The sequence below is a fragment of the Rhinopithecus roxellana genome, chromosome 9, assembly GCF_007565055.1.
Source record: "Rhinopithecus roxellana isolate Shanxi Qingling chromosome 9, ASM756505v1, whole genome shotgun sequence".
NCBI lineage: Eukaryota > Metazoa > Chordata > Mammalia > Primates > Cercopithecidae > Rhinopithecus > Rhinopithecus roxellana.
The window spans coordinates 76,572,867-76,593,225 of NC_044557.1; the positions used below are offsets into that span (position 1 = coordinate 76,572,867).

The window sequence follows — 20,359 nt, forward strand, 5'->3', positions numbered from 1 at the left end:
AGCTTGCAGTATGCAGAGAGCTCCCCACTGCACTCCAGCCTGGGTGACACAGTGAGACTCCGTCTCAGAAAAAAAAAAAAAAAAAAAAAAAAAAAAAAAAAAGTCAGGAAACAGCAAATGCTGGAGAGGATGTAGAGAAATAGGAACGCTTTTACACTGTTGGTGGGAGTGTAAATTAGTTCAACCATTGTGGAAGACAGTGTGGTGATTCGTTAAGGATCTAGAACTAGAAATACAATTTGACCCAACAATCCCATTACTGGGTATATACCCTAAAGGTTATAAATCATTCTACTATAAAGACAACATGCACTCTTACGTTTATTGCAGCAGTATTCACAATAGCAAAGACTTAGAACTAACCTAGCCGGGCGCGGTGGCTCAAGCCTGTAATCCCAGCACTTTGGGAGGCCGAGACGGGCGGATCACGAGGTCAGGAGATCAAGACCATCCTGGCTAACATGGTGAAACCCCGTCTCTACTAAAAATACAAAAAACTAGCCAGGCGACCTGGCGGGCGCCTGTAGTCCCAGCTACTCGGGAGGCTGAGGTAGGAGAATGGCGTGAACCCGGGAGGCGGAGCTTGCAGTGAGCTGAGATCCGGCCACTGCACTCCAGCCTGGGCGACAGAGCAAGACTCCGTCTCAAAAAAAAAAAAAAGAAAAAAAAAAAAAAAGAACTAACCTAAATGCCCATCAACGATAGACTGGATAAAGAAAATGTGGCACATATACATCATGGAATACTATGCAGCCATAAAAAGAATGAGTTCATGTCCTTTGCAGGGACATGGATGAATTTGGAAACCATCATTCTCAGCAAACTTACACACAGGAACAGAAAACCGAACACCACATATTCTCACTTATAAGTGGGTGTTGAACAATGAGAACATATGGGCATAGGGAGGGGAACATCACACACTGGGACCTGTCAGGGGCTGAGGGGCTAGGGGAGGGGTAACATTAGGAGAAATACCTAATGTGGATGACAGGTTGATGGGTGCAGCAAAGCACCATGGCACATGTATACCTATGTAACAAACCTGCACATTCTGCACATACATCCCAGAACTTAAAGTATAATAACAAAAAAAGAAAGAAAAACAGCAGAAGAGAGAAATTAAAAAGTGGAAGAAAAAGGAAAAGTAAAAACACAAAGAAAAATAAAAAAAAAGATGAAGAACAACAAGTGAAATTATAGATGTGAAATGAGTGAAAGATGGAGGTAACAAAGTTAACAAAGAAACTACAATTATGTCAAGAACCACACTTTTCTAAAGCTATAGTGTAATAAACAGAGATAGATTATACAGTCTGGAGTTTGAGGTTCTGAAAATATAAAGACACTGTGTTTTGTAAAGAGTTATCTAATAAAATTGAACTTAGTAACTTGTAATTTGAATTTATAGAAACTTAGTAAGTTTCTTGAATACAGATTGTTACATGGTCCATTTATTTGTGGAAATCCTCCATCCTGACAAAAAGGTATTTGTTTTTGAGTATTAGTTTAATCTATTCAAAAAGTTTTGAGTTCATGTCTAAAGAGTATGATAACATATCTGTGTGAAAATATACTACAGACATATTAGAAATCATCAGATGTAACTAAATTTAGACCATACTGTTAGCATTTAAGGAAACTTCTAAGATGGGATTCTTGTTATTTTTCTAGCAAACCACTCATTCAACATAAGATGAAGTTCTTATGTTACTACTGTATTTACTTGGAATCAATTTTCCCAAAAGTGTCATAATTGAGGAAGTATGGAATTTAAAGAAGAAAAATGCTCATATTTCATTATGTTGCTAACTAAATGCATAGAATATGCAGTTTGGGAACTTTTAAAAACAACAAATGAATGTGCGCTGGTCATTTCTTTTACTAACCTGAACAGTTGCAGTTTATTTTTGGGAAGAAAAAACACATTTTACAAAAGCAATTATCCGTTTTTATTTTGTTTACATTGCACTGAAAATTTACATCATACTTTTACAAAGTTTCTTTTCATAAAAATATACTTCTTTACAAAAGTGTATGCATTAATATAAGAGGAGTAGCCAGTTGCAGAAGAAACATTGTTTAAACAAGATCTTAAATGTATTAGCCTTAACATTAATGAATGAATCATTGTTATTGCAGTCATTTGAATAAACAAGAATAAATAAATGATGGCATAAAATTTAAAACTGCATCCTGCCAGTAGAGTACAATGTTGAGAAAATTGTATGAATTTCCAAAACAATGTATCTCAAAGTGGTTTACAAGAAATTCACTAAATGTTGTAGAGATAGATCCAAACAGCGCTCCCAGGTGCAAGGGTTTCTCTTAGGCACTCTGTCTCATGATACAAAAAGTCGAGACTGTTCACAGAGTTATCCATATTTGAAAGGTACAACAACAAAGAGTTAACACTGGGTACATGATTTCATTCAATGAAGTAAAACATGCTATAAAAGGGAGACGATGACCTATTAAATAAAAATGCTGGCATTGCTGTATGATACAGTTCAAATGAGCCACCAATAACTTACAAATACATATCTTAATTTGACATTGAAAGAAACCTGTTGTATCTGAAACTTGGTGTTTAAGAATAAAGGTACAGAAATTTAAAAATATATAAATATATGATAAGTCCACAATTTTAGGCAATAAATTTATATTGGTGATTTATAATAACAATTTTTTTCAGTCATTATGTTTAGTGGCTAAACCAAAATGTTTTTCTAATCCATTGTTAAATGAAAGTTAAAAGTGTCAAAATAACAGTAAATTTGAAGACTCAACTGGAAGGAAATGTAGATATAAATAGAATAAATTATTAGGACATTTTATTTGGTCTTTCAAAAATATTGTAAAATGAAGACTGGTAAGTTTGGTGTCTCAGATAACTGTAAAATAATAATCTTTCTAGACAATTTTTGCCAGCCAAATGGCTTTTGGGTGACAAAACATATTGAAACTACTATCACATTTGGGATTAAAAAATAATAAAAATAAATAGAAAAAAACATATTGAAGCATGGAGTTAAACACTACCCCATAGCTCACTGAATAATACTGGTTACTCCACAATGGGGAAATCGGGAGGGTAGCACAATGAACTTGCCATTTGCAGAAACTATGACAACCAGTCTAAAAGAAGAAGAGCAATACGATACTAAAGAATAAAAAACAGAAAGATTCAAAATGGAATGGGCAACCTTATTTCTTCTGAGACATAAATTAGCTCGTAAATATTTAAAGTCATAACTCAATCTTAAATAAGGAAAACAATGCCTCAATTAACAAGAATGAATGGCAGATAGAGTGGTATGAAAGACAGATTTGTGGGCCTGATGTAGCTCAGGACAGTTAAAGAGAAGTCAGTGATCTATTGACTCTTGTAAGTATAGCTCTTATTTCTACCCTATATCTTTTTTTTTAAACCCAGTCCCTCTAATATAGTTTATAAAGCACAGAAATACTGATAGTGGATGCTCCTCCAATATATGCAAATAAGTTTATGTTTTAGAATAATCTCCTTTTTAAAAAAAGCAAATAAACTGTGAGTAAGCACTCTCAGAGTGCAGCCAAATTTCTGTAAAACTCTCCATGGTAAACATGAAGAATTATGGTCCAGTTTATGAAAAAACACTCTTCTGTATCATTCCTCAGGAAAAGGTGACCCAGCAAGTCCTGAAAAGTGTGCTTTAATTTGTTTAGCAGTGAACTAAATGTGCACTGTTTTGTGTGTCGATTTCCAAGCTTCTGAAGAAGGCAAAGGTTGCCTCGTTATACCATTGTGCAAACCGTGTTCAAGTTGGGATCAAATCGTACTGCCTTCCCTTCCACTGACTTCGTGTTGGTGTCATACATGGGATTTTCAAAAGCTGCTTGGCCATTGTTATTTTCATGAACTGAACATCCTGTATACTGTGTTTTAGGTGCAGTCCTGTTGATGAGAACATTGATTAGCTATGTGTTAACTTTCTTCCAGAAATACCAGACTACAGCTCAAACGTAACGTACAGCATTAGCAAATAATGTAACTTAAAAATATTGAGACATCATTAACACAGTAAGTCAACCTTGAACAATTTCCTTGTTACTTTAAAAACCTGAGTAACTTTTAATTTTACATATAATACATAGTTATATACAGCATCAATATTAGTAACATAAATATAAATACATGATATGATAGCTATAATAAATTTTTTTACAAAATTAGGAATTATTATGACTTATCATTTATAGTATAAATAATGATGACGGATTTAAGTCTCATTGCTATTTATTTGTTCATCAAATATTTACTGAACATCTATTATTCACCAGTCACGATTCTAGGCATTGGGTATATAATTTTTTTTTAAAGACTAGTCTTTACTTTCAGGGAATTCACACTGTAGTGATAGAAAACAAGAATAAATTAAAAATAAATAAAACCAAAAATAGTAGCTAATGAGAATTATTATAATGAAAAGGAAAATAGTTAATATGAAAAGTAACTGGAAGCCACTTTAGGAAAGGTAATAGAAAAAAGTATGTTTTAGGAGGTAAAATTTAATCTGAAACTTGAATTAAAAGTTGGTTCCACACTAAAAAGAGTAGGAGATTCCCTGAAAAGTACACAATTAATGCTGAGGCCTAATTTGGAAAGGTTCTTTGGAGTATCCCAAAACATGAACACTCAATTTTATTTTTTAAATGGTACACATTAAAGTATGTAAATTCAAAAAGTCAAAGAAGAAATGGCTACACTCACACTAAAGTACTGAAAATAGTTTCTAAAAGATGACTGACACTAAGTTAACCAGACACATGAATTCTGGGTTGGTTGGTTGAGGATACTAGTCTTGAAATTCTGATTAATTGCTTTATTTCTTCCACCTTTGACTAATGCTAATTTTGTTTATCTTTCCCACAAAGCATGTATAACTTGCTCACATTTGTAATGGAAGAAAGATAGACTTGTTGCTATTTGCTTCTGGGGCCTAATTCCTAAAATGGATATATCTTAAAATAAATTCGTTTCTCAAGTCTGGTGTTGTTTATACTGAACAATCAAATTTCAACTATTAATTTTATTGTAATTTGTAATTGCCATTATATTATTTTACTATCACTAATGCATTTTCTGAATTTATCTATATTTCCAAAATATTAGGTGATTTCTATGACAATAATTACAAAAGAAACTACCTTAGGTTTATTGGGAGAAAGCTAATAACTTGCTCTTACTAGGTGTGCCTAATACTATAACTCTACTGGATCACATTTTTTTTCAAAACTAGATCTAAAATAAAAACCAAAAGCAACATCATTGCCTTCTAATTAGGTAATAATCATGAAGATACAAAATAATTGCCCCTTCTTAATATTCAACAACAACTTGAAGGAAAATATCATCAAGATTTAAAACTTCACACCATGAATAAAATTTAACTCAAAATGAATCAAAGCCCTAAACACAAGAGCTAAATCAATAAAACTCTTAGGAAAAACACATGGCCTTGAATTTGGCAATGGTTTCTTGGATTTGACATCAAAAGTACAGGTAAGAGGAAAAAAAATAAATTTAACTTCATCAAATGGAAAACTTTTGTACATCAAAGAACACTCTCAAGACAGTGAAAATACAACCCATGGACATATATCTGATAAGGGCCTAGTGTCTAAAATATAGAGAGAATTCTTACAATCAAATAAGATGAACAACCCAAGTTATATATGAACAAACTGCTTGAATAGGCATTTCAACAAAGATGGACAAAGGGCCAACAAGCACATAAAAAGATGCTCAACATCACTTATAATTATGAAAATGGAAATCAAAACCACAATTAGATAAAGCTTTACATACACTGGGATGGCTATAATGAAAAACAAAAGACAAACAAAAGCCCCCAAAACCCAGAAAATAACAAGTGTTGGTTAGGCTCTGGACAAAGCAAAACCTTTATCCATTGTCGACAGTAGTGGAAAATTGTGCCACTGCTGTGTAGAACAGCTTGATGGTTACTCAGTAAATTAAACATTGAATTGCCACATATTCCCATAATTTCATTCCTGGGTATATATCAAAAAGAACTGAAAATGAGTGTTCAAAAAAAACTTATACACAAATGTGTACAGCAGCGCTATTCACAGTAGTCAAAAGGTAGAAACAACTCAAATGTCCATCAACTGATGAATGGACACATTCATCCATACAATGGAATATGATTTAGCCATATAAGAGAATGAGGTACTGATGCATGCTATAACATGGATAAAATTGGAAAACATTTTGCTAAGTTTAAGAAGCCAGATACAAAATGTCACATATTGTATGATTCCATTTATGTAAAATATATGCAGAACAAGCAAACAGATTTGTAGTTACCTGCAGCTGGGTGAGGGGAGTGAGGAGTGACAACTTAATGAGTACAATTTCCCTTTGGCATTTTTGGGGTTCCAAAATATTTTGGAAATATACAGTAACGATGGTTGTATGGGACTGCGAATGCACTAAATGCCACTGAATCGTAGTCTTTAAAATGGTTAAAATGGTAAAGTTTATGTCATATCTATTTTACCACAATTTTTAAAAAGTTGACATAGGTTGTCCTATAAATAAATTTAGTGATTATTCTTTATCTATCAATAAAATCTGATATTGGCTAGACCTAAGTAGCTGGTAATTCACATTCAGTACACATTTATATAATATTAAATAAATCATTCTTAGATGTTGCAGAATGACTCCAAATGAAAATATCAATTTTGCGGTGGCTCACACCTGTAATCCCAGCACTTTGGAAGGCCGAGGCAGGCGGATCACGAGGTCAGGAGATTGAGACCATCCTGGCTAACAAGATGAAACCCTATCTCTACTAAAAATACAAAAGATTAGCCGAGCGTGGTGGCAGGTGCCTGTAGTCCCAGCTGCTGCTCGGGAGGCTGAGGCAGGAGAATGGTGTGAACCCGGGAGGTGGAGCTTGCAGTAAGCTGAGATTGTGCTACTGCACTCCATCCTGGGTGACAGAGCGAGACTCTGTCTCAAAAAAAAAAAAAAAAAATCAATTCTGTAGGAAAGGCATTTAGATTATAGTCATTTAATTATCTGGCTACCCACATATTTTCTCTTAATAACGGAGTGTCCCAAATAGTGGGACATAGTAAAGCATTCACCAGGATTTGTAATGGACTGAGAGAACAGGATCTACTAATAGTATGTACAGCTATATATTAGATCTATCACAGATATATTAATTGCAATTCACCAAAAAGCAACAGAAGATGAATGAGTAGATTAGAGGATTTTGCCATCTGTCTGCCTGGGTAAAATCAGTTAGTGTTTTTATATGAACTAAGAGGTTTGAACACAAGCTTCTTCCTAGTTTTCTAAATGTATCTGGCAGTAGATATTACCTCTTCAATTTAAACTTTAACCTAGATTTTCTGTCTCTAAAGTCTCATTATAGATAATGTAGAAATAACTTCTACAATTAGGTCCACGTCAGGAAATTGACAGGCAAAAGAAAGGTTACACTGAATACTTGTGCAATTTAAAAGAGCGCTTTTGTTACGTTGTATGTAGTGTTGCAGGGGTGGTTAGGGGAAATAAGTTTTTCAATGGCTATAGCAATAGTTAACACACAGAGATTTCAACAACACAGAAAAAATCTGAAATTAAGATTTGAGCTACAGCAGCAGAAATAATATGAAAAATAGATTTGGGAAACATTTTGTAGCTAAAAATCAATGAGCTTACCTTTGTTTATAAAGATAAAATCCAAATCCTGCAAATATAAGTGCAAAAAAAGGCACAAGAATAGCAATGGCCACAGAACTACTATTTGTACCATGAGGCTGATTTGAAGAATTTAAACCTTCTGATATATTCAGTCCTACAAAATAAAAAATAAATTATAAATACAAAATCAACTTTTTATCATAATTAATTTCTACTCCCATGAATCAACTAATTTCTTCCATTCTCAAGACATCTACCTGGAAATCACATAGTAAACAAAAATAATTCATGAAACTCCTTCAACTCATTTTCACATATGTTTGGACAATGCCTTTTATGTAGAAGATATGTTTTTCCAGGAAAGGGTAGAGACTGAAAAATAAGCAGAGTCCCTGAACTAAGGAGTTTATACAATAGTGGGAAGACGTATGGAGATACTAATAAGTGTATATATCAAGCATGAATTAACGGTCAATGTGTTTTAGAAAGGAAAGGAGTAATTCTGGAGGACATACAACATCGACTTGAAAAATCATCATAAGCCTAGAAGTGGGAAGGTAAGTGACTTAGGTAGTGGATGTGACAAGCACTGACATGAGATAGGAGTGGGAGGTTAAAACAATAAACTATGGCTAGACTATAAAAGGGAATAAATATCATTCTGACAAACCCAAACTTTTTTTTCTTTTTTTCTTTTTTTTTCTTGAGACACGGTCTCACTTTGTCACCCAGGCTGCAGTGCATTGGAGTGGTCATGGCTGACTGCAGCCTCCACCTCCCTGGTTCAAGCGATCTTCCTGTCTCAGCCTCTCAAGTAGCTGGGACTGCAGGCACATGCAATCACACCTGGCTAACTTTTGTATTTTTTGTAGACATGGGTTTTCACCATGTTGCCCATGCTGATCTTGAACTCCTGAACTCAAGTGATCCACCTGTCTTAGTTTCCCAAAGTGCTGGGATTATAGGCGTGAGCGATGGCACCTGGCCAGAGTTACTATCCACCTCAGTGAGGAACAAATGAAGGTGTTTAGAAATAAAAGACCCAGTGATATGACATGAGGTTTAGAACATGACTGTAGTAGGATGGACTTCAGGGAATACAAACTGCAATCAGGTGTAGTTAGAAGATTGTAGTGACAATTGAGATTTAAAAAAAAAGGAATTAAAATGTAAACTAGAGCACTAGGAAGCTAGAAAGTACATGGGACAATAGATTTGAGGAAGATTTCTTAATGAAAATTAACAGAACTTGTTTATGTGGATGTAAGAGGCAAGAAGACACAGGATTACAAGTATTCTACTTGAAGCTCAATAAATGCCGATGGCATCCGCAGAGTTAGGAAATGAGAAAATCCGTGTTTGTCTACACATTTGCACAGGAATGAGGGAAAAGGAAATAGCTAGCAGTTCTTTCTCAAAAGGAAATAGTTCCTTTGTTATGGGTTCTGCTTCAGACTTGTAGTGTTTGAGACACTTTGGAGAATATTACATGAAAATATTCAGCACTGAATTACACAACTGTATAAATGCACTATGTTAATGAGTGTTTCATCCTGTTTTTAAGACGAACACAGGCAGGATGTGATGTAAATGGCATCTTATTATTTTTCATGTAGAGAAAGCTAATTTATATTTTTGATAAACAGTTACATTTAACTAAACCTCATCTTTGTCGAGGTTAAAGAAAATTAGTATCTTACTTTTCACCTTATTTTTCCTGTGACGTAGTACAGCTATGTAAAAGTTCAAAATTTTAAAAAAGTTCATTTTTGGCCTGTAATCCCAGCACTTTGAGAGGCCAGAAGGCAGATCACCTGAGGTCTGGAGTTTGAAACCCACCTGGCCAACATGGTGAAACCCTGTTTCTACTAAAAATACCTAGCCATAATCCCAGCAACTTGGGAGGCTGAAACAGGAGATCCCCTTGAATCGGGGAGGCAGAGGTTGCAGTGAGCCAAGACTGCGCCATTGCACTCCAGCCTGGGTAATAAGAGCATGACTCTGTATCAAAAAAAAAAGTTAATTTCTTAAAAGATAAATGTCAAATAATAATTTTTAGAGCCTGAATTTATTCTTAGTGTATCCCTGTCACAGTATAAATAATGGGAGACAGTAGACCTTAGGATAATTATACACCAAAAGCTATGTGTATAAACACATTCTTGCAAGACCATTAAAGGTTTACATATATATAGAAGAGTTGGAAATAAAAATGACAAAGTTCTTTGCTTCCCATTGCAGAAAATTTACATATTTGAAGAGCACCAAGTCCCCAAAAGAGGCCCATTCCTCAAAGTTATTTTCTTTTTCCAGACCCTATGAGTTTCTGAAAGTGTCACTGCATTTTCAGAGGAGTGAAAACTGTGACAATATTCAAACTGAAGAAAAGCAGCACAGTTCTCATGAGATACGATAAAATAATTTACAGTTTAATATTTTCTTTTTTATCTATATCACTTTTTCTCCTTTTTACATGCTTAAAGGCAAGTCAGCTTGTCATATTTATTAGAAATATCATGAAAATCTAAACACTGTACAGAGTTGGTATATAAAGATCAGATATTTTGTAGGATGTCATTATTTAAAAGGGTTATCAAAGGAACAATGCATAGTCCTGGCAGTGCAGAATTTACAATGTAGTAAGTGTGCCTAATGTACAGAATCCACAGTCTTTTTTTTATGATGTCTGGAATAATAACAGAAGTTCATGAAAATCAAAATGAATAAATTACCCAGTCTTTGTAGGCCAAATTGTCCATAATCTTTGCCTTGAATAAATCCTTGAAATACATAAGTAGCTCCATCAGGCTCAGCAGAAACCTAAAAATATTTAAAGAACCAAATATATTTGAATACTGGTCATAGCTATGTTTTCCCAGCCTTAATAAATACACAATTTTATTCTGAAATGAATATTATCACAAGTCCCTTTCTTCTATATTTTCCTCCTTTGCAAAACATAGCACGTTGTGCACATTTTCCATCATTAAAAGCAAAAGTAAATTTTCTAATTTGAAGTAATTATGATATACAAAAAAGTGATTGGTTATTAATGTGTGATACAGAGTTATAGATTTCTTATAGGTTAAGACATCTGCTGTCAATAAAAAGCAATGACATGATGAAATACAATGATCAATTAAAAATTAAAACATAGAAATACTGTACTTTGTAAATTCTATTACAGTTCCACATCCCCGCTCCCTCAATCTTCATGAGAAGAGTTTACTCCCTATCTCATTGAGTTCTTCCTTCATTTTTTTCACAGAAGCATGAGCAGGTACTTTAATAAGATATATGCATAACATTAGGCGAGCTTCCTGGCTTTTACATACCCCTGTAAAATGCAAGGACACTTCAGTCTACTTAACTTTGTAAATAGTTATATCCCTATCTCATTGAGTTGGGGCTTGGTCCTGTGACTTGCTTGGGCCTCTGGAGCGTGGGGTTGGGACTGACAATAGTTCAGTTGCAAGCCTAGGCCTTAAGAGCCATACTTCCCATCACACCAAGTGGAAGAAGCCAGCCACAAAAGGCCACATATTATATGATTCCATTCATATGAAAGTCAGAACAGGTAAATCTATACAGACAGAAAATAGATTAGTGGTTACTTAGAGCTGATTTGCGAATGTAAGGCAGGGATTGATAGCTAAAGGCTGTGGAGTTTCTTTATAACATGAAGAAAGTATTCTAGTCTGGGAGAGGTGGCTCATGCCTGTAATTACAACACTTTGGGAGGCCAAGGCGGGCGAATCACTTGAGGTCAGGAGTTTGAGAGCAGCCTAGCCAACATGGTGAAACCCCCATCTCTACTAAAATTACAAAAATTAGCCAGAGGTGGTGGTGTGTGCCTGTAATCCCAGCTACTCAGGAGGCTGAGGCAGGAGAATCCCTTGAACCTGGGAGGTGGAGGTTGTAGTGAGCCGAGATCATGCCAGTGCACTCCAGCCTAGGCAACAGAGTAAGACTCTGCTCAAAAAAAAAAAAAAAAAAAGTATTTTAAAATCAGCTATGATAAGGGTTACATATATGTGTGCATATACTAAAAACCACTGAATTGCACATTTTTAAGTGGGTGAATTGTAGGATACGTGACTTATATCTACATTGAGCTGCAAGAAAAAGGCATAAGTCAATGGATTTGAACTTATTTCAGAATCCCAGCTTATTTCAGAACCACTTGCTCCTCTGAGAGTTTTGGACTTCTGACAAGAGAAGTACACGCTCTAGGCAGCAAGTGCCCTTTCAGACGCTGCCCCAAAATGAGATGATAAGACATGAAGACCTGGACTTAATGCCACAGCCTCAAGTAGTGCCTCCACAGCTAACCGATTACAAATGACAAATAACTACATACTTATTATTGTTTGACCCAGAGGCTTCATGGCTACGTCTAATGTTGCCAATGCTAAATACTACATGCGCCTTGCATTTGTATAAAATATTATATTTAAAAAGTACTTTCTATGCATAATGCAATTTGATCTCATAAGTAAAATAGGAAATGTTACATTTCAGCAATTCCTACTACTAAGTAGTAAAGTGATGTATCTGAAATTTATGTTAATTAATGGCAACTAGTTACCTAAGTCATGAACATTATTATAAAAGTTGTAAAAATCTTGAATCCTCACTCTAAAAAGCAAAGGATACCAAACCACCCCTGGAAGTCTGACATTACACAACAAGTGATTTATTCTTTATTATCAGACATTATACTCTGGGTGTGGCCACTTTAAAAAAATAAAGTACTTCTAAAGAGAAGCTCAAACTCTAATATCTTATTGAATCAATTCACTTTGTTTCCTACATAAAATAATACAATTAAACAATCTGAGTGCATTGAAGATTTGAGTTAGTTCCCAACTCCATGAATACAGAATGCAGAAATAGGATGAACACTTTTTTTTCCTCAGGAACCAAACTTATTGAAGCTTACTAGATAGTAGGTTTCTTGAACGTATTGAAGGCTTATTGAAACTTATCGAAGGCTACTACATAGTAGCCTATGACCCACTACAGTATCTTCTTTACCATTAAGTTTTCCTTACAAAAAAAAAAGGCTTGGCACTAGAGAGGATACAGTCAGATTTCTCATGCTGACTCTTCAGCAAAGACTCCTGGCCCTTGTGTTTTCCACTGTCAATCTTAAAACTCCACTCACATAAATCACTTAATAGAAGAAGTGACTCCATGGTGAAGCTACAGTAACTGTCTCCCAACAGGAAGCAGCTCACATAAGTTCCTTTTCGTGGACTTTATAAAATAGCCTAAATTCATGCTTCAATATAACAGGAATATTTAATTTTCTGATGCACTTTCTAAATATGTTGCATATTCCTTAAGTAGTAGTGGTTCCAAATATTGAATTATATTTTATCCAGATTTATTTATCATAGTGCTGACTGTAGATGGAATGTATTTGGTGAAATCAGTGAAAAACTAAATGCAGATCAGCACACACACACATACACACACCCACATCCACCCATACCCCTCCCACACACACATACAGCCCCCCACACACACACGCATACACCCACCCCCACACCATACACACACGCAAAAAGTAAGCAAAGCACATCAGTATCCAGTATTCCTAGGCTCGTACTTTAGAATACTAAATATTTATATTTACTAATATATATGTATGTGTATGTATTCATAATTAGCTAAATTTAGAAAACTCTCCTTTCCTGAACAAGCTATAAATTTATCATTAAAATCAGCAGCAGATGTTAAAATAACTATACTTACAAAGCCATCCATTGCCCAATTTTCTTCCTTCATTTTTTTCACAGAAGCATGAGCAGGTACTTTAATAAGATATATGCGTAACATTAGGCGAGCTTCCTGGCTTTTATATACCCCTGTAAAATGCAAGGACACTTCAGTCTACTTAACTTTGTAAATAGTTATACTTCATTTTATTATCTATCATTCCTTAAATAGATTATGTAAAGATATGTAATAAAAGAAGAAATAAAACAAGGGCAAGTCAAGGATGGCTTAACCTATAATGCTCTTTGCAAATCATGTAATATACATTGATTTATCTGTCTTCTGAAATCCTCAACTTATTTCTTAATTGTGGGGCTTAAATTACCTATGCTATCACAATTAAGCACTAGTGTTCTTAATAACATCATCCCATGATATTCAAAACAAAATTATTTCTTCCCACAATCAGATTCTAAAATTTTCAAGCATACAAATCCAGTGCTAAAATTCCTGATATTTTCCTTAATAATAAATTAGGTGCCAACTCTGTGAAAAAAGAGTGATCTAGGTGCTGCTTGAGTTACAGCAGCATATAGGAATATATGTTGTTCCTATTTTTAATAATTTCTAACAAAGTAGGAGGTATAAGGAGATATAAGTAAGGTAGACAGCTAAATAAAACACATGAGAGAATGTGATAAATTAAAAGCCAGAGAGAGATCATTTCACACTGGAAGGATCAAGGAATAGTTATTAAGGAAAAGCACTGGAGGGCCAAGCACAGTGGCTCATACCTGTAATGCCAGCACTTTCGGAAGCCAAAGCGGACGGATCGCTTAAGTCCAAAAGTATGAGCTTAGGAGTTCCAGACCAGCCTAAGCAACACGGCAAAACCCCATCTTTACCAAAAAAAAAAAAAAAAAAAAAAAAAAAAATTTAATTAGCCAGCCGTGGTGGCACGCACCTGTAGTCCCAGCTGCTCAGGAGGCTGAGGTGGGAGGATGGCTTGAGCTCAGGAGCCAGAGGTTGCAGTGAGCCAAGATGGCACCACTGCACTCCAGACTGGGTGACAGAGCAAGATCCCATCTCAAAGAAAAAAAAAAAGGTATTTGAACTGGTTCTTAAAAATAAAGTAGGATTTTTAATTTGGGAAGGTAAATACAAGCAATGGCATAAGAAAGAGAAGCAAAAATATATACAATGATTTTTACACAGTAAGTGTTCTAAGGGTGGCAATAAGCTGGAGTGCAAACATGTTTAGGGAAATAATAGAAAATAGGATCTAAGAAAAATATCTGATTAACCGTTGTTTAAAACTTGACTGTATTCATTCATTCTAACTTAATTGTTCACCTATGTAATAGGGCACCATAATATGCGGGGTATGAAAAGATAATGAGACATAGATCATGGCCTAAGGTAAATTATAATCAATAGGCGGAAGACATAAAAGTAATCAATAATAATATTGCTGAAAAATCACTACAATTAGTTTATATGGAGACAGTAAGTGAAAGCAAATTAATCTAATTATTTGTCTTTCTATATATATAGAAAACTCGTCCATCTAGATTAGAATAAGTATACATTTATTTTGGTCTCTTTTATAGAAAATAAAGAAAAACTTTGTTAACACATCAAAGTTAAATAAAGCATTAGTCACAATTGAAATGTATTTAAATGAATGTTTCATTCATTTAAAGTTTCTTTTGATTAATATGATGTAATTATATGTATTTTAAAAATTATACTATATATTAAATTCTAATATTTTTACTTTGTGTTTAATGGAGGATCAATCAATAAGAATGACACTCAATATATTTTCTTCTAAAACTTATAAAATCAATGAGTATAATTTTATTTTCCATTTCTTACAGCACAAATTATATCATTATTAATATTTATATGGATTATATACATAGACAAGAATTTTACAGTATATATTTCATATTTGCAATATCAAATATAGTGCCTCATTTTGAAAAATGAGAGCAATTATAATTCAAATGCATTAATTTGAAAATATTTATTGAGGCCTATTTTGTCTCAGATGTTCTGCTAGTCTCTGGGAATACAATATTAAGTTGGAAGGCAAAGAACTTTCTTAGAATTTATTTTATATTGTTAGAATATAGACACATAATAAATAATAAATATAACAAATACAATTTCAAATATTGAAAAGAAAAAAACAGGGTAAGGCTGCCTAAAACTAAGAATATGTCTGACAGCATTTTTAATACAAAGGTTCCTTTAGGTCAGCTCACTGGGAGTATTGCTTGAGGAGGTGACTTTTGAGAGAATATCTGAGTGTTAGGAAAACCAGTGCAATCAGAGATAATAAGAGATGTGTGTACTGGACAGAGAAAACAGAAACTTAAGGAGATTGACCAGGCTTTGGTTCCCTTATGCCTATTTAAACAAGTATAGCTCTATCTTTATTTGTCTTAAATATTGGATATCCATCTAAACATGGTCATTTGAAGAAATAGTTTTGTGGCCACAGAATAGTTGAGAAATCACTGATTTGTTCTCTGTGGTTTTATGAGAATAGAGAAAGATTTGTTGCATTCATACCTAAATTAAAAGTTATGATCTAATATATGACATCTAATTCTAGCTACCAAAAATTATTGAAGGAACTTATTTTAAAACTAGTTTTATATTTCTGTAGTAATATTCATTAATCAGTCCAAAACCCAGAAAACCTTGGTTCTGAGTGGATATGAATGTCATCAAAAGCAAATGCATCAAAATAAACATTTCACCATATAAAAAGCATTAATAAAAATGATGAAATCATAATAGAAATAAAGGCATGAAGGTATATTTCATTGCTGTTTGTGTTGCGATACCTGAAAGTAGCAGCTCCATGTTGCTATTGCTCAGTGTTGCGTTAACTCTCCCAGTGGAAGCATTGAAACTAGTAACCGTCAAGGTCATGGGTTGTTTCCTTCCTTTGAAATTGTAAGAGCCTTTCCATATATAATTCTGGGCAAATACATCATCGGGAACTGTGAATAGATTAAATATACTACACATTAATTATACAATGCCATATAAATATAAGCATTAAATAGAGTATTAGTTTATTGAATAATGATGTATTGCTAAATACACAATAATGTTGAATGTGTTACAAAATTAATTCTTCATATAAAAGTGTTTCCATTTTTTAGAATAAATCAACATTGTAATAATCTAGATTTGTTCATATGTTATCGATAAGAGAGAAATAGAAAACACCAGTTAAAGACATTAGGTTTATTTTTAGAACCCAGGTAAATATAAACTTCACTTATATTTGGTCTTTTATACAGTATATTTCTTTCTGAAGGAAAATAAAATAATTTCACAGCACCATGGCAGTAAAACTATACACAAGTCCCAAGAGGCCTGCTTTTTTTTTCTAGCAGTGGGAATAGATTTTTAAGAGGAATAGCAAAGAGTTAATTCCACCTTTGCAGAAAGGTCCTGCAAAATTATTATGAGGCAGTGCTTCTGTGTTCCCCCTTATAGAATACTGAGTTTAGTTCTTCTAATAACAGATGCTCCTGAAGAAGAACCGGGCTCTATCATATTGACAGCTTTGAAGTATACAGGTATTTTTAGAAATTGTCACTAGTATTGTTGGACTCTCAAGGGTGAGAGATATATTGTGGTAGAATCAAAGAAAATTCTAAAGCTCATAAAATTTTCATCTAAAGAAAAAACACTATTTTAGATACTAGCCAAAAAGACTCATTGTATTTATATAAATTATTTATGTATTTAGAGTTATATAAATTAGTTATGTCAAAGTCTACATAGCTCCTGCACAGCAGCTAAGAGAAACTGCATTAATCCTATACCTCACAGCATAGCGCATCCCTAGAAATCATGTATTCAAGGGGCCCAGTTTTCTTTAGATGAATGAGTGAATGAAGTGGATTTAGGAAAAAACTCCTTTTTTTTAATTTGTCTAACAAGTTATTGATGATTTTTCATCTGATATATGCATGTATCACACTTCTTACCAGTCAGATCACAGGGATTTCTGTTACAAGCTGTGTATTCCCTGAATTCTATTAAATCAAGAAAGCAAAACCACTGTGGCGGATCAGCATAAAAATACCCTAAGAGTTGAGTTTTTACTGAATATTTCAGTAACAACTTTTTATTTCCATGATAATTTATAAGCAATATAGCTCCTTACTTTGATACCATTGCCAACTTCCATTCTGATTACTTTGGAGTAATGTAATCACTGTGTCTGATTCATGATTTTAAATGAAATACTGCTGAAGGTTTTCTCAAATAACATGCTATTTGCCATATAATTTTTATAAATAATTTTACTAAGATTTATAATTTGTTAAGAATTTTTAAAAATTATAAACAGGTGTTGAATTTTATCAAATACTTTCTTTGCAAATATTGCAATTATCATAATTTTTTGCACTTTAATCTCTTAATGTGATACATTACTTTTAAGGATTATTTAAAACTAAAATATCCCTGCATAGCTATGATGAATCCAAATTGGTTCTTGTGGGTGTTAAAGTAAACTAAATATGGCCTGAGAAGGACTCCATAGTTCTATATTTGAGTCCTTGTAGATGAACTGCAACCTAACTTAATGGGCACACAAGATTGAAAACCTAATTTAGGAATATGCACCTGAAACAATAGCTGAGCCTTGGCCAATCCCAGCAGCTGTACTTCCACTATTCATACACTGCTGAGTGTTCAAAATGTGTTCAAATAAGGCAAACACAGAACTGTAACCAATCCAGTTGTTTCTGTCCCTCCCTTTTGATTTCTGTACACTTCCTTTTCTTTGTCTATAAATTTGTTCTGACCACGAGGCACCCTGGAGTCTCTCTGAATCTGCTGTGATTCTGGGGTCTGCTTGATTCACAAATTGTTCATTGCTCAATTAAACTCCTTTAAATTTAATTCAGCTGAAGATTTCCTTTTCACGTGGATTATCATTACTACAATGTTGAATTTGATTTGCTAAGATTTTATGTAAGATTTTCTCATCTATAATCCTGAGTTAAATGGACCTGAATTTTTTCGCCTTTATAATATCTTTATCTGAGTTATTAGAGATATGTTGAGCCTAGAGAATGAATTTTATTGTCTAGAAGAGTTTTTATATAGCCGGGCGCCGTGGCTCAAGCCTGTAATCCCAGCATTTTGGGAGGCCGAGACGGGCGGATCGCGAGGTCAGGAGATCGAGACCATTCTGGCTAACACGGTGAAACCCCGTCTCTACAAAAAAAAAAAAAAAAAAAATACAAAAAAACTAGCCGGGCGAGGTGGCGGGCGCCTGTAGTCCCAGCTACTCCGGAGGCTGAGGCAGGAGAATGGCGTAAACCTGGGAGCCGGAGCTTGCAGTGAGCTGAGATCCGGCCACTGCACTCCAGCCCGGGCGACAGAGCGAGTCTCCGTCTCAAAAAAAAAAAAATACTTGAAAGATCCATTCTGTTCTTTAAAATGTGGTGAAACTTATCAGTAGAGCCACATAGACCTCATTTTCTTTATGGAAATAATTTTAACCAGTTCTTTATTTGCTATAAAATTATTCACATATTCTTTTATTAGTTAGTTCTAGTAAGATGTAGTGTTCTAGTAATTTGTCTACTTTGTGTAAATGTTTTTAAATGTTGATAGTTATTGACAGTTTTCCCTTAATATATTTTGAATTTCATTAATCTATGTAGTTATGCTCGCATTTTCTTTGTTATATTATTTTTACTAGAAATTTTTCTACTTTGTTTCTAAAAAGAATGACATTTAGTTCTGTTGAGATTCTTCTATTGTTTTGGGTGGTTGCTTGTTTTTATTATTACATGATTTCTGCCCTGTTACTGTTATAGTCTTAATGTTCTCTTAAAGGGACACAACTGGCCGGGCGCGGTGGCTCAAGCCTGTAATCCCAGCACTTTGGGAGGCCTAGACGGGCGGATCACGAGGTCAGGAAATCGAGACCAGCCTGGCTAACACGGTGAAACCCCGTCTCTACTAAAAAAAATACAAAAAAACTAGCTGGGCGGGGTGGCGGGCACCTGTAGTCCCAGCTACTCAGGAGACTGAGGCAGGAGAATGGCGTAAACCCGGGAGGCGGAGCTTGCAGTGAGCTGAGATCCAAAAAAAAAAAGGACACAACTAATTAATTCTGAGGCTTTTTTTCTTCAAAAATGTAAGGATTTTTTTTTTTTTTTTTTTTTTTTTTTTTTTTGTGAGACGGAGTCTCGCTCTGTCGCCCAGGCTGGAGTGCAGTGCCCAGATCTCAGCTCACTGCAAGCTCCGCCTCCCGGGTTTACACCATTCTTCTGCCTCAGCCTCCCGAGTAGCTGGGACTACAGGCGCCCGCTACCTTGCCAGGCTAGTTTTTTTTTTTTTTTTTTTTTTTTTTTTTTTTTTTTTTGTATTTTTTTTAGTAGAGACGGGGTTTCACCGTGTTAGCCAGGCTGGTCTCGATCTCCTGACCTCGCGGTCCGCCCGTCTCGCCCTCCCAAAGTGCTGGGATTACAGGCTTGAGCCACCGCGCCCGGCCAGGAATTTTTTTTAATCACATATTTTCTTATTGAACTTTAATTGCATCCTTGTCAGATATGAGCTATGAAGACTAACTTTGTCTTAAAATTTGTTTGATTTTATTTATTATTTAATATATGAGCAGTTTTTTTTATAGATTTGATGTGCTGGAGCTACTATTCAGAGCTTCCAGCTGGTCCCAAATCAAGCATTGCCCTTGGAAAATTTGGGGCATTGATGGACAATTATGGTTTTCTGACTCCCTTGCAAACAAACTCTGCCTTACTTTTATCTATTCTTTGATTTCCTCAATGGCATTCAGCATGTTTTCAGTTAAGTGTTGAATGTATCAGTGTAAATCGCAGAACTTTGTGGTCCCTC

The 20,359-nt window shown here is 34.5% G+C and overlaps 1 protein-coding gene across 3 annotated transcripts in view; it reads right to left on the bottom strand.

The window, feature by feature from the left end:
- Window positions 1–1,928: 1,928 nt before the first annotated feature.
- CSMD3 (CUB and Sushi multiple domains 3) overlaps window positions 1,929–20,359 on the bottom strand; it is a 1,308,251-nt gene continuing 1,289,820 nt past the window's right edge. For all 3 annotated transcript variants that reach the window (XM_030937706.1, XM_030937708.1, XM_030937707.1), the window contains 5 exons: window positions 16,309–16,467; window positions 13,487–13,599; window positions 10,459–10,546; window positions 7,745–7,880; window positions 1,929–3,937 (listed from right to left, as the gene is read on the bottom strand). In XM_030937706.1, the coding sequence (XP_030793566.1) occupies window positions 3,778–3,937; window positions 7,745–7,880; window positions 10,459–10,546; window positions 13,487–13,599; window positions 16,309–16,467 (656 nt within the window). In that variant the 3' untranslated portion in view covers window positions 1,929–3,777. The remainder of the gene's footprint in view (window positions 3,938–7,744; window positions 7,881–10,458; window positions 10,547–13,486; window positions 13,600–16,308; window positions 16,468–20,359) is intronic.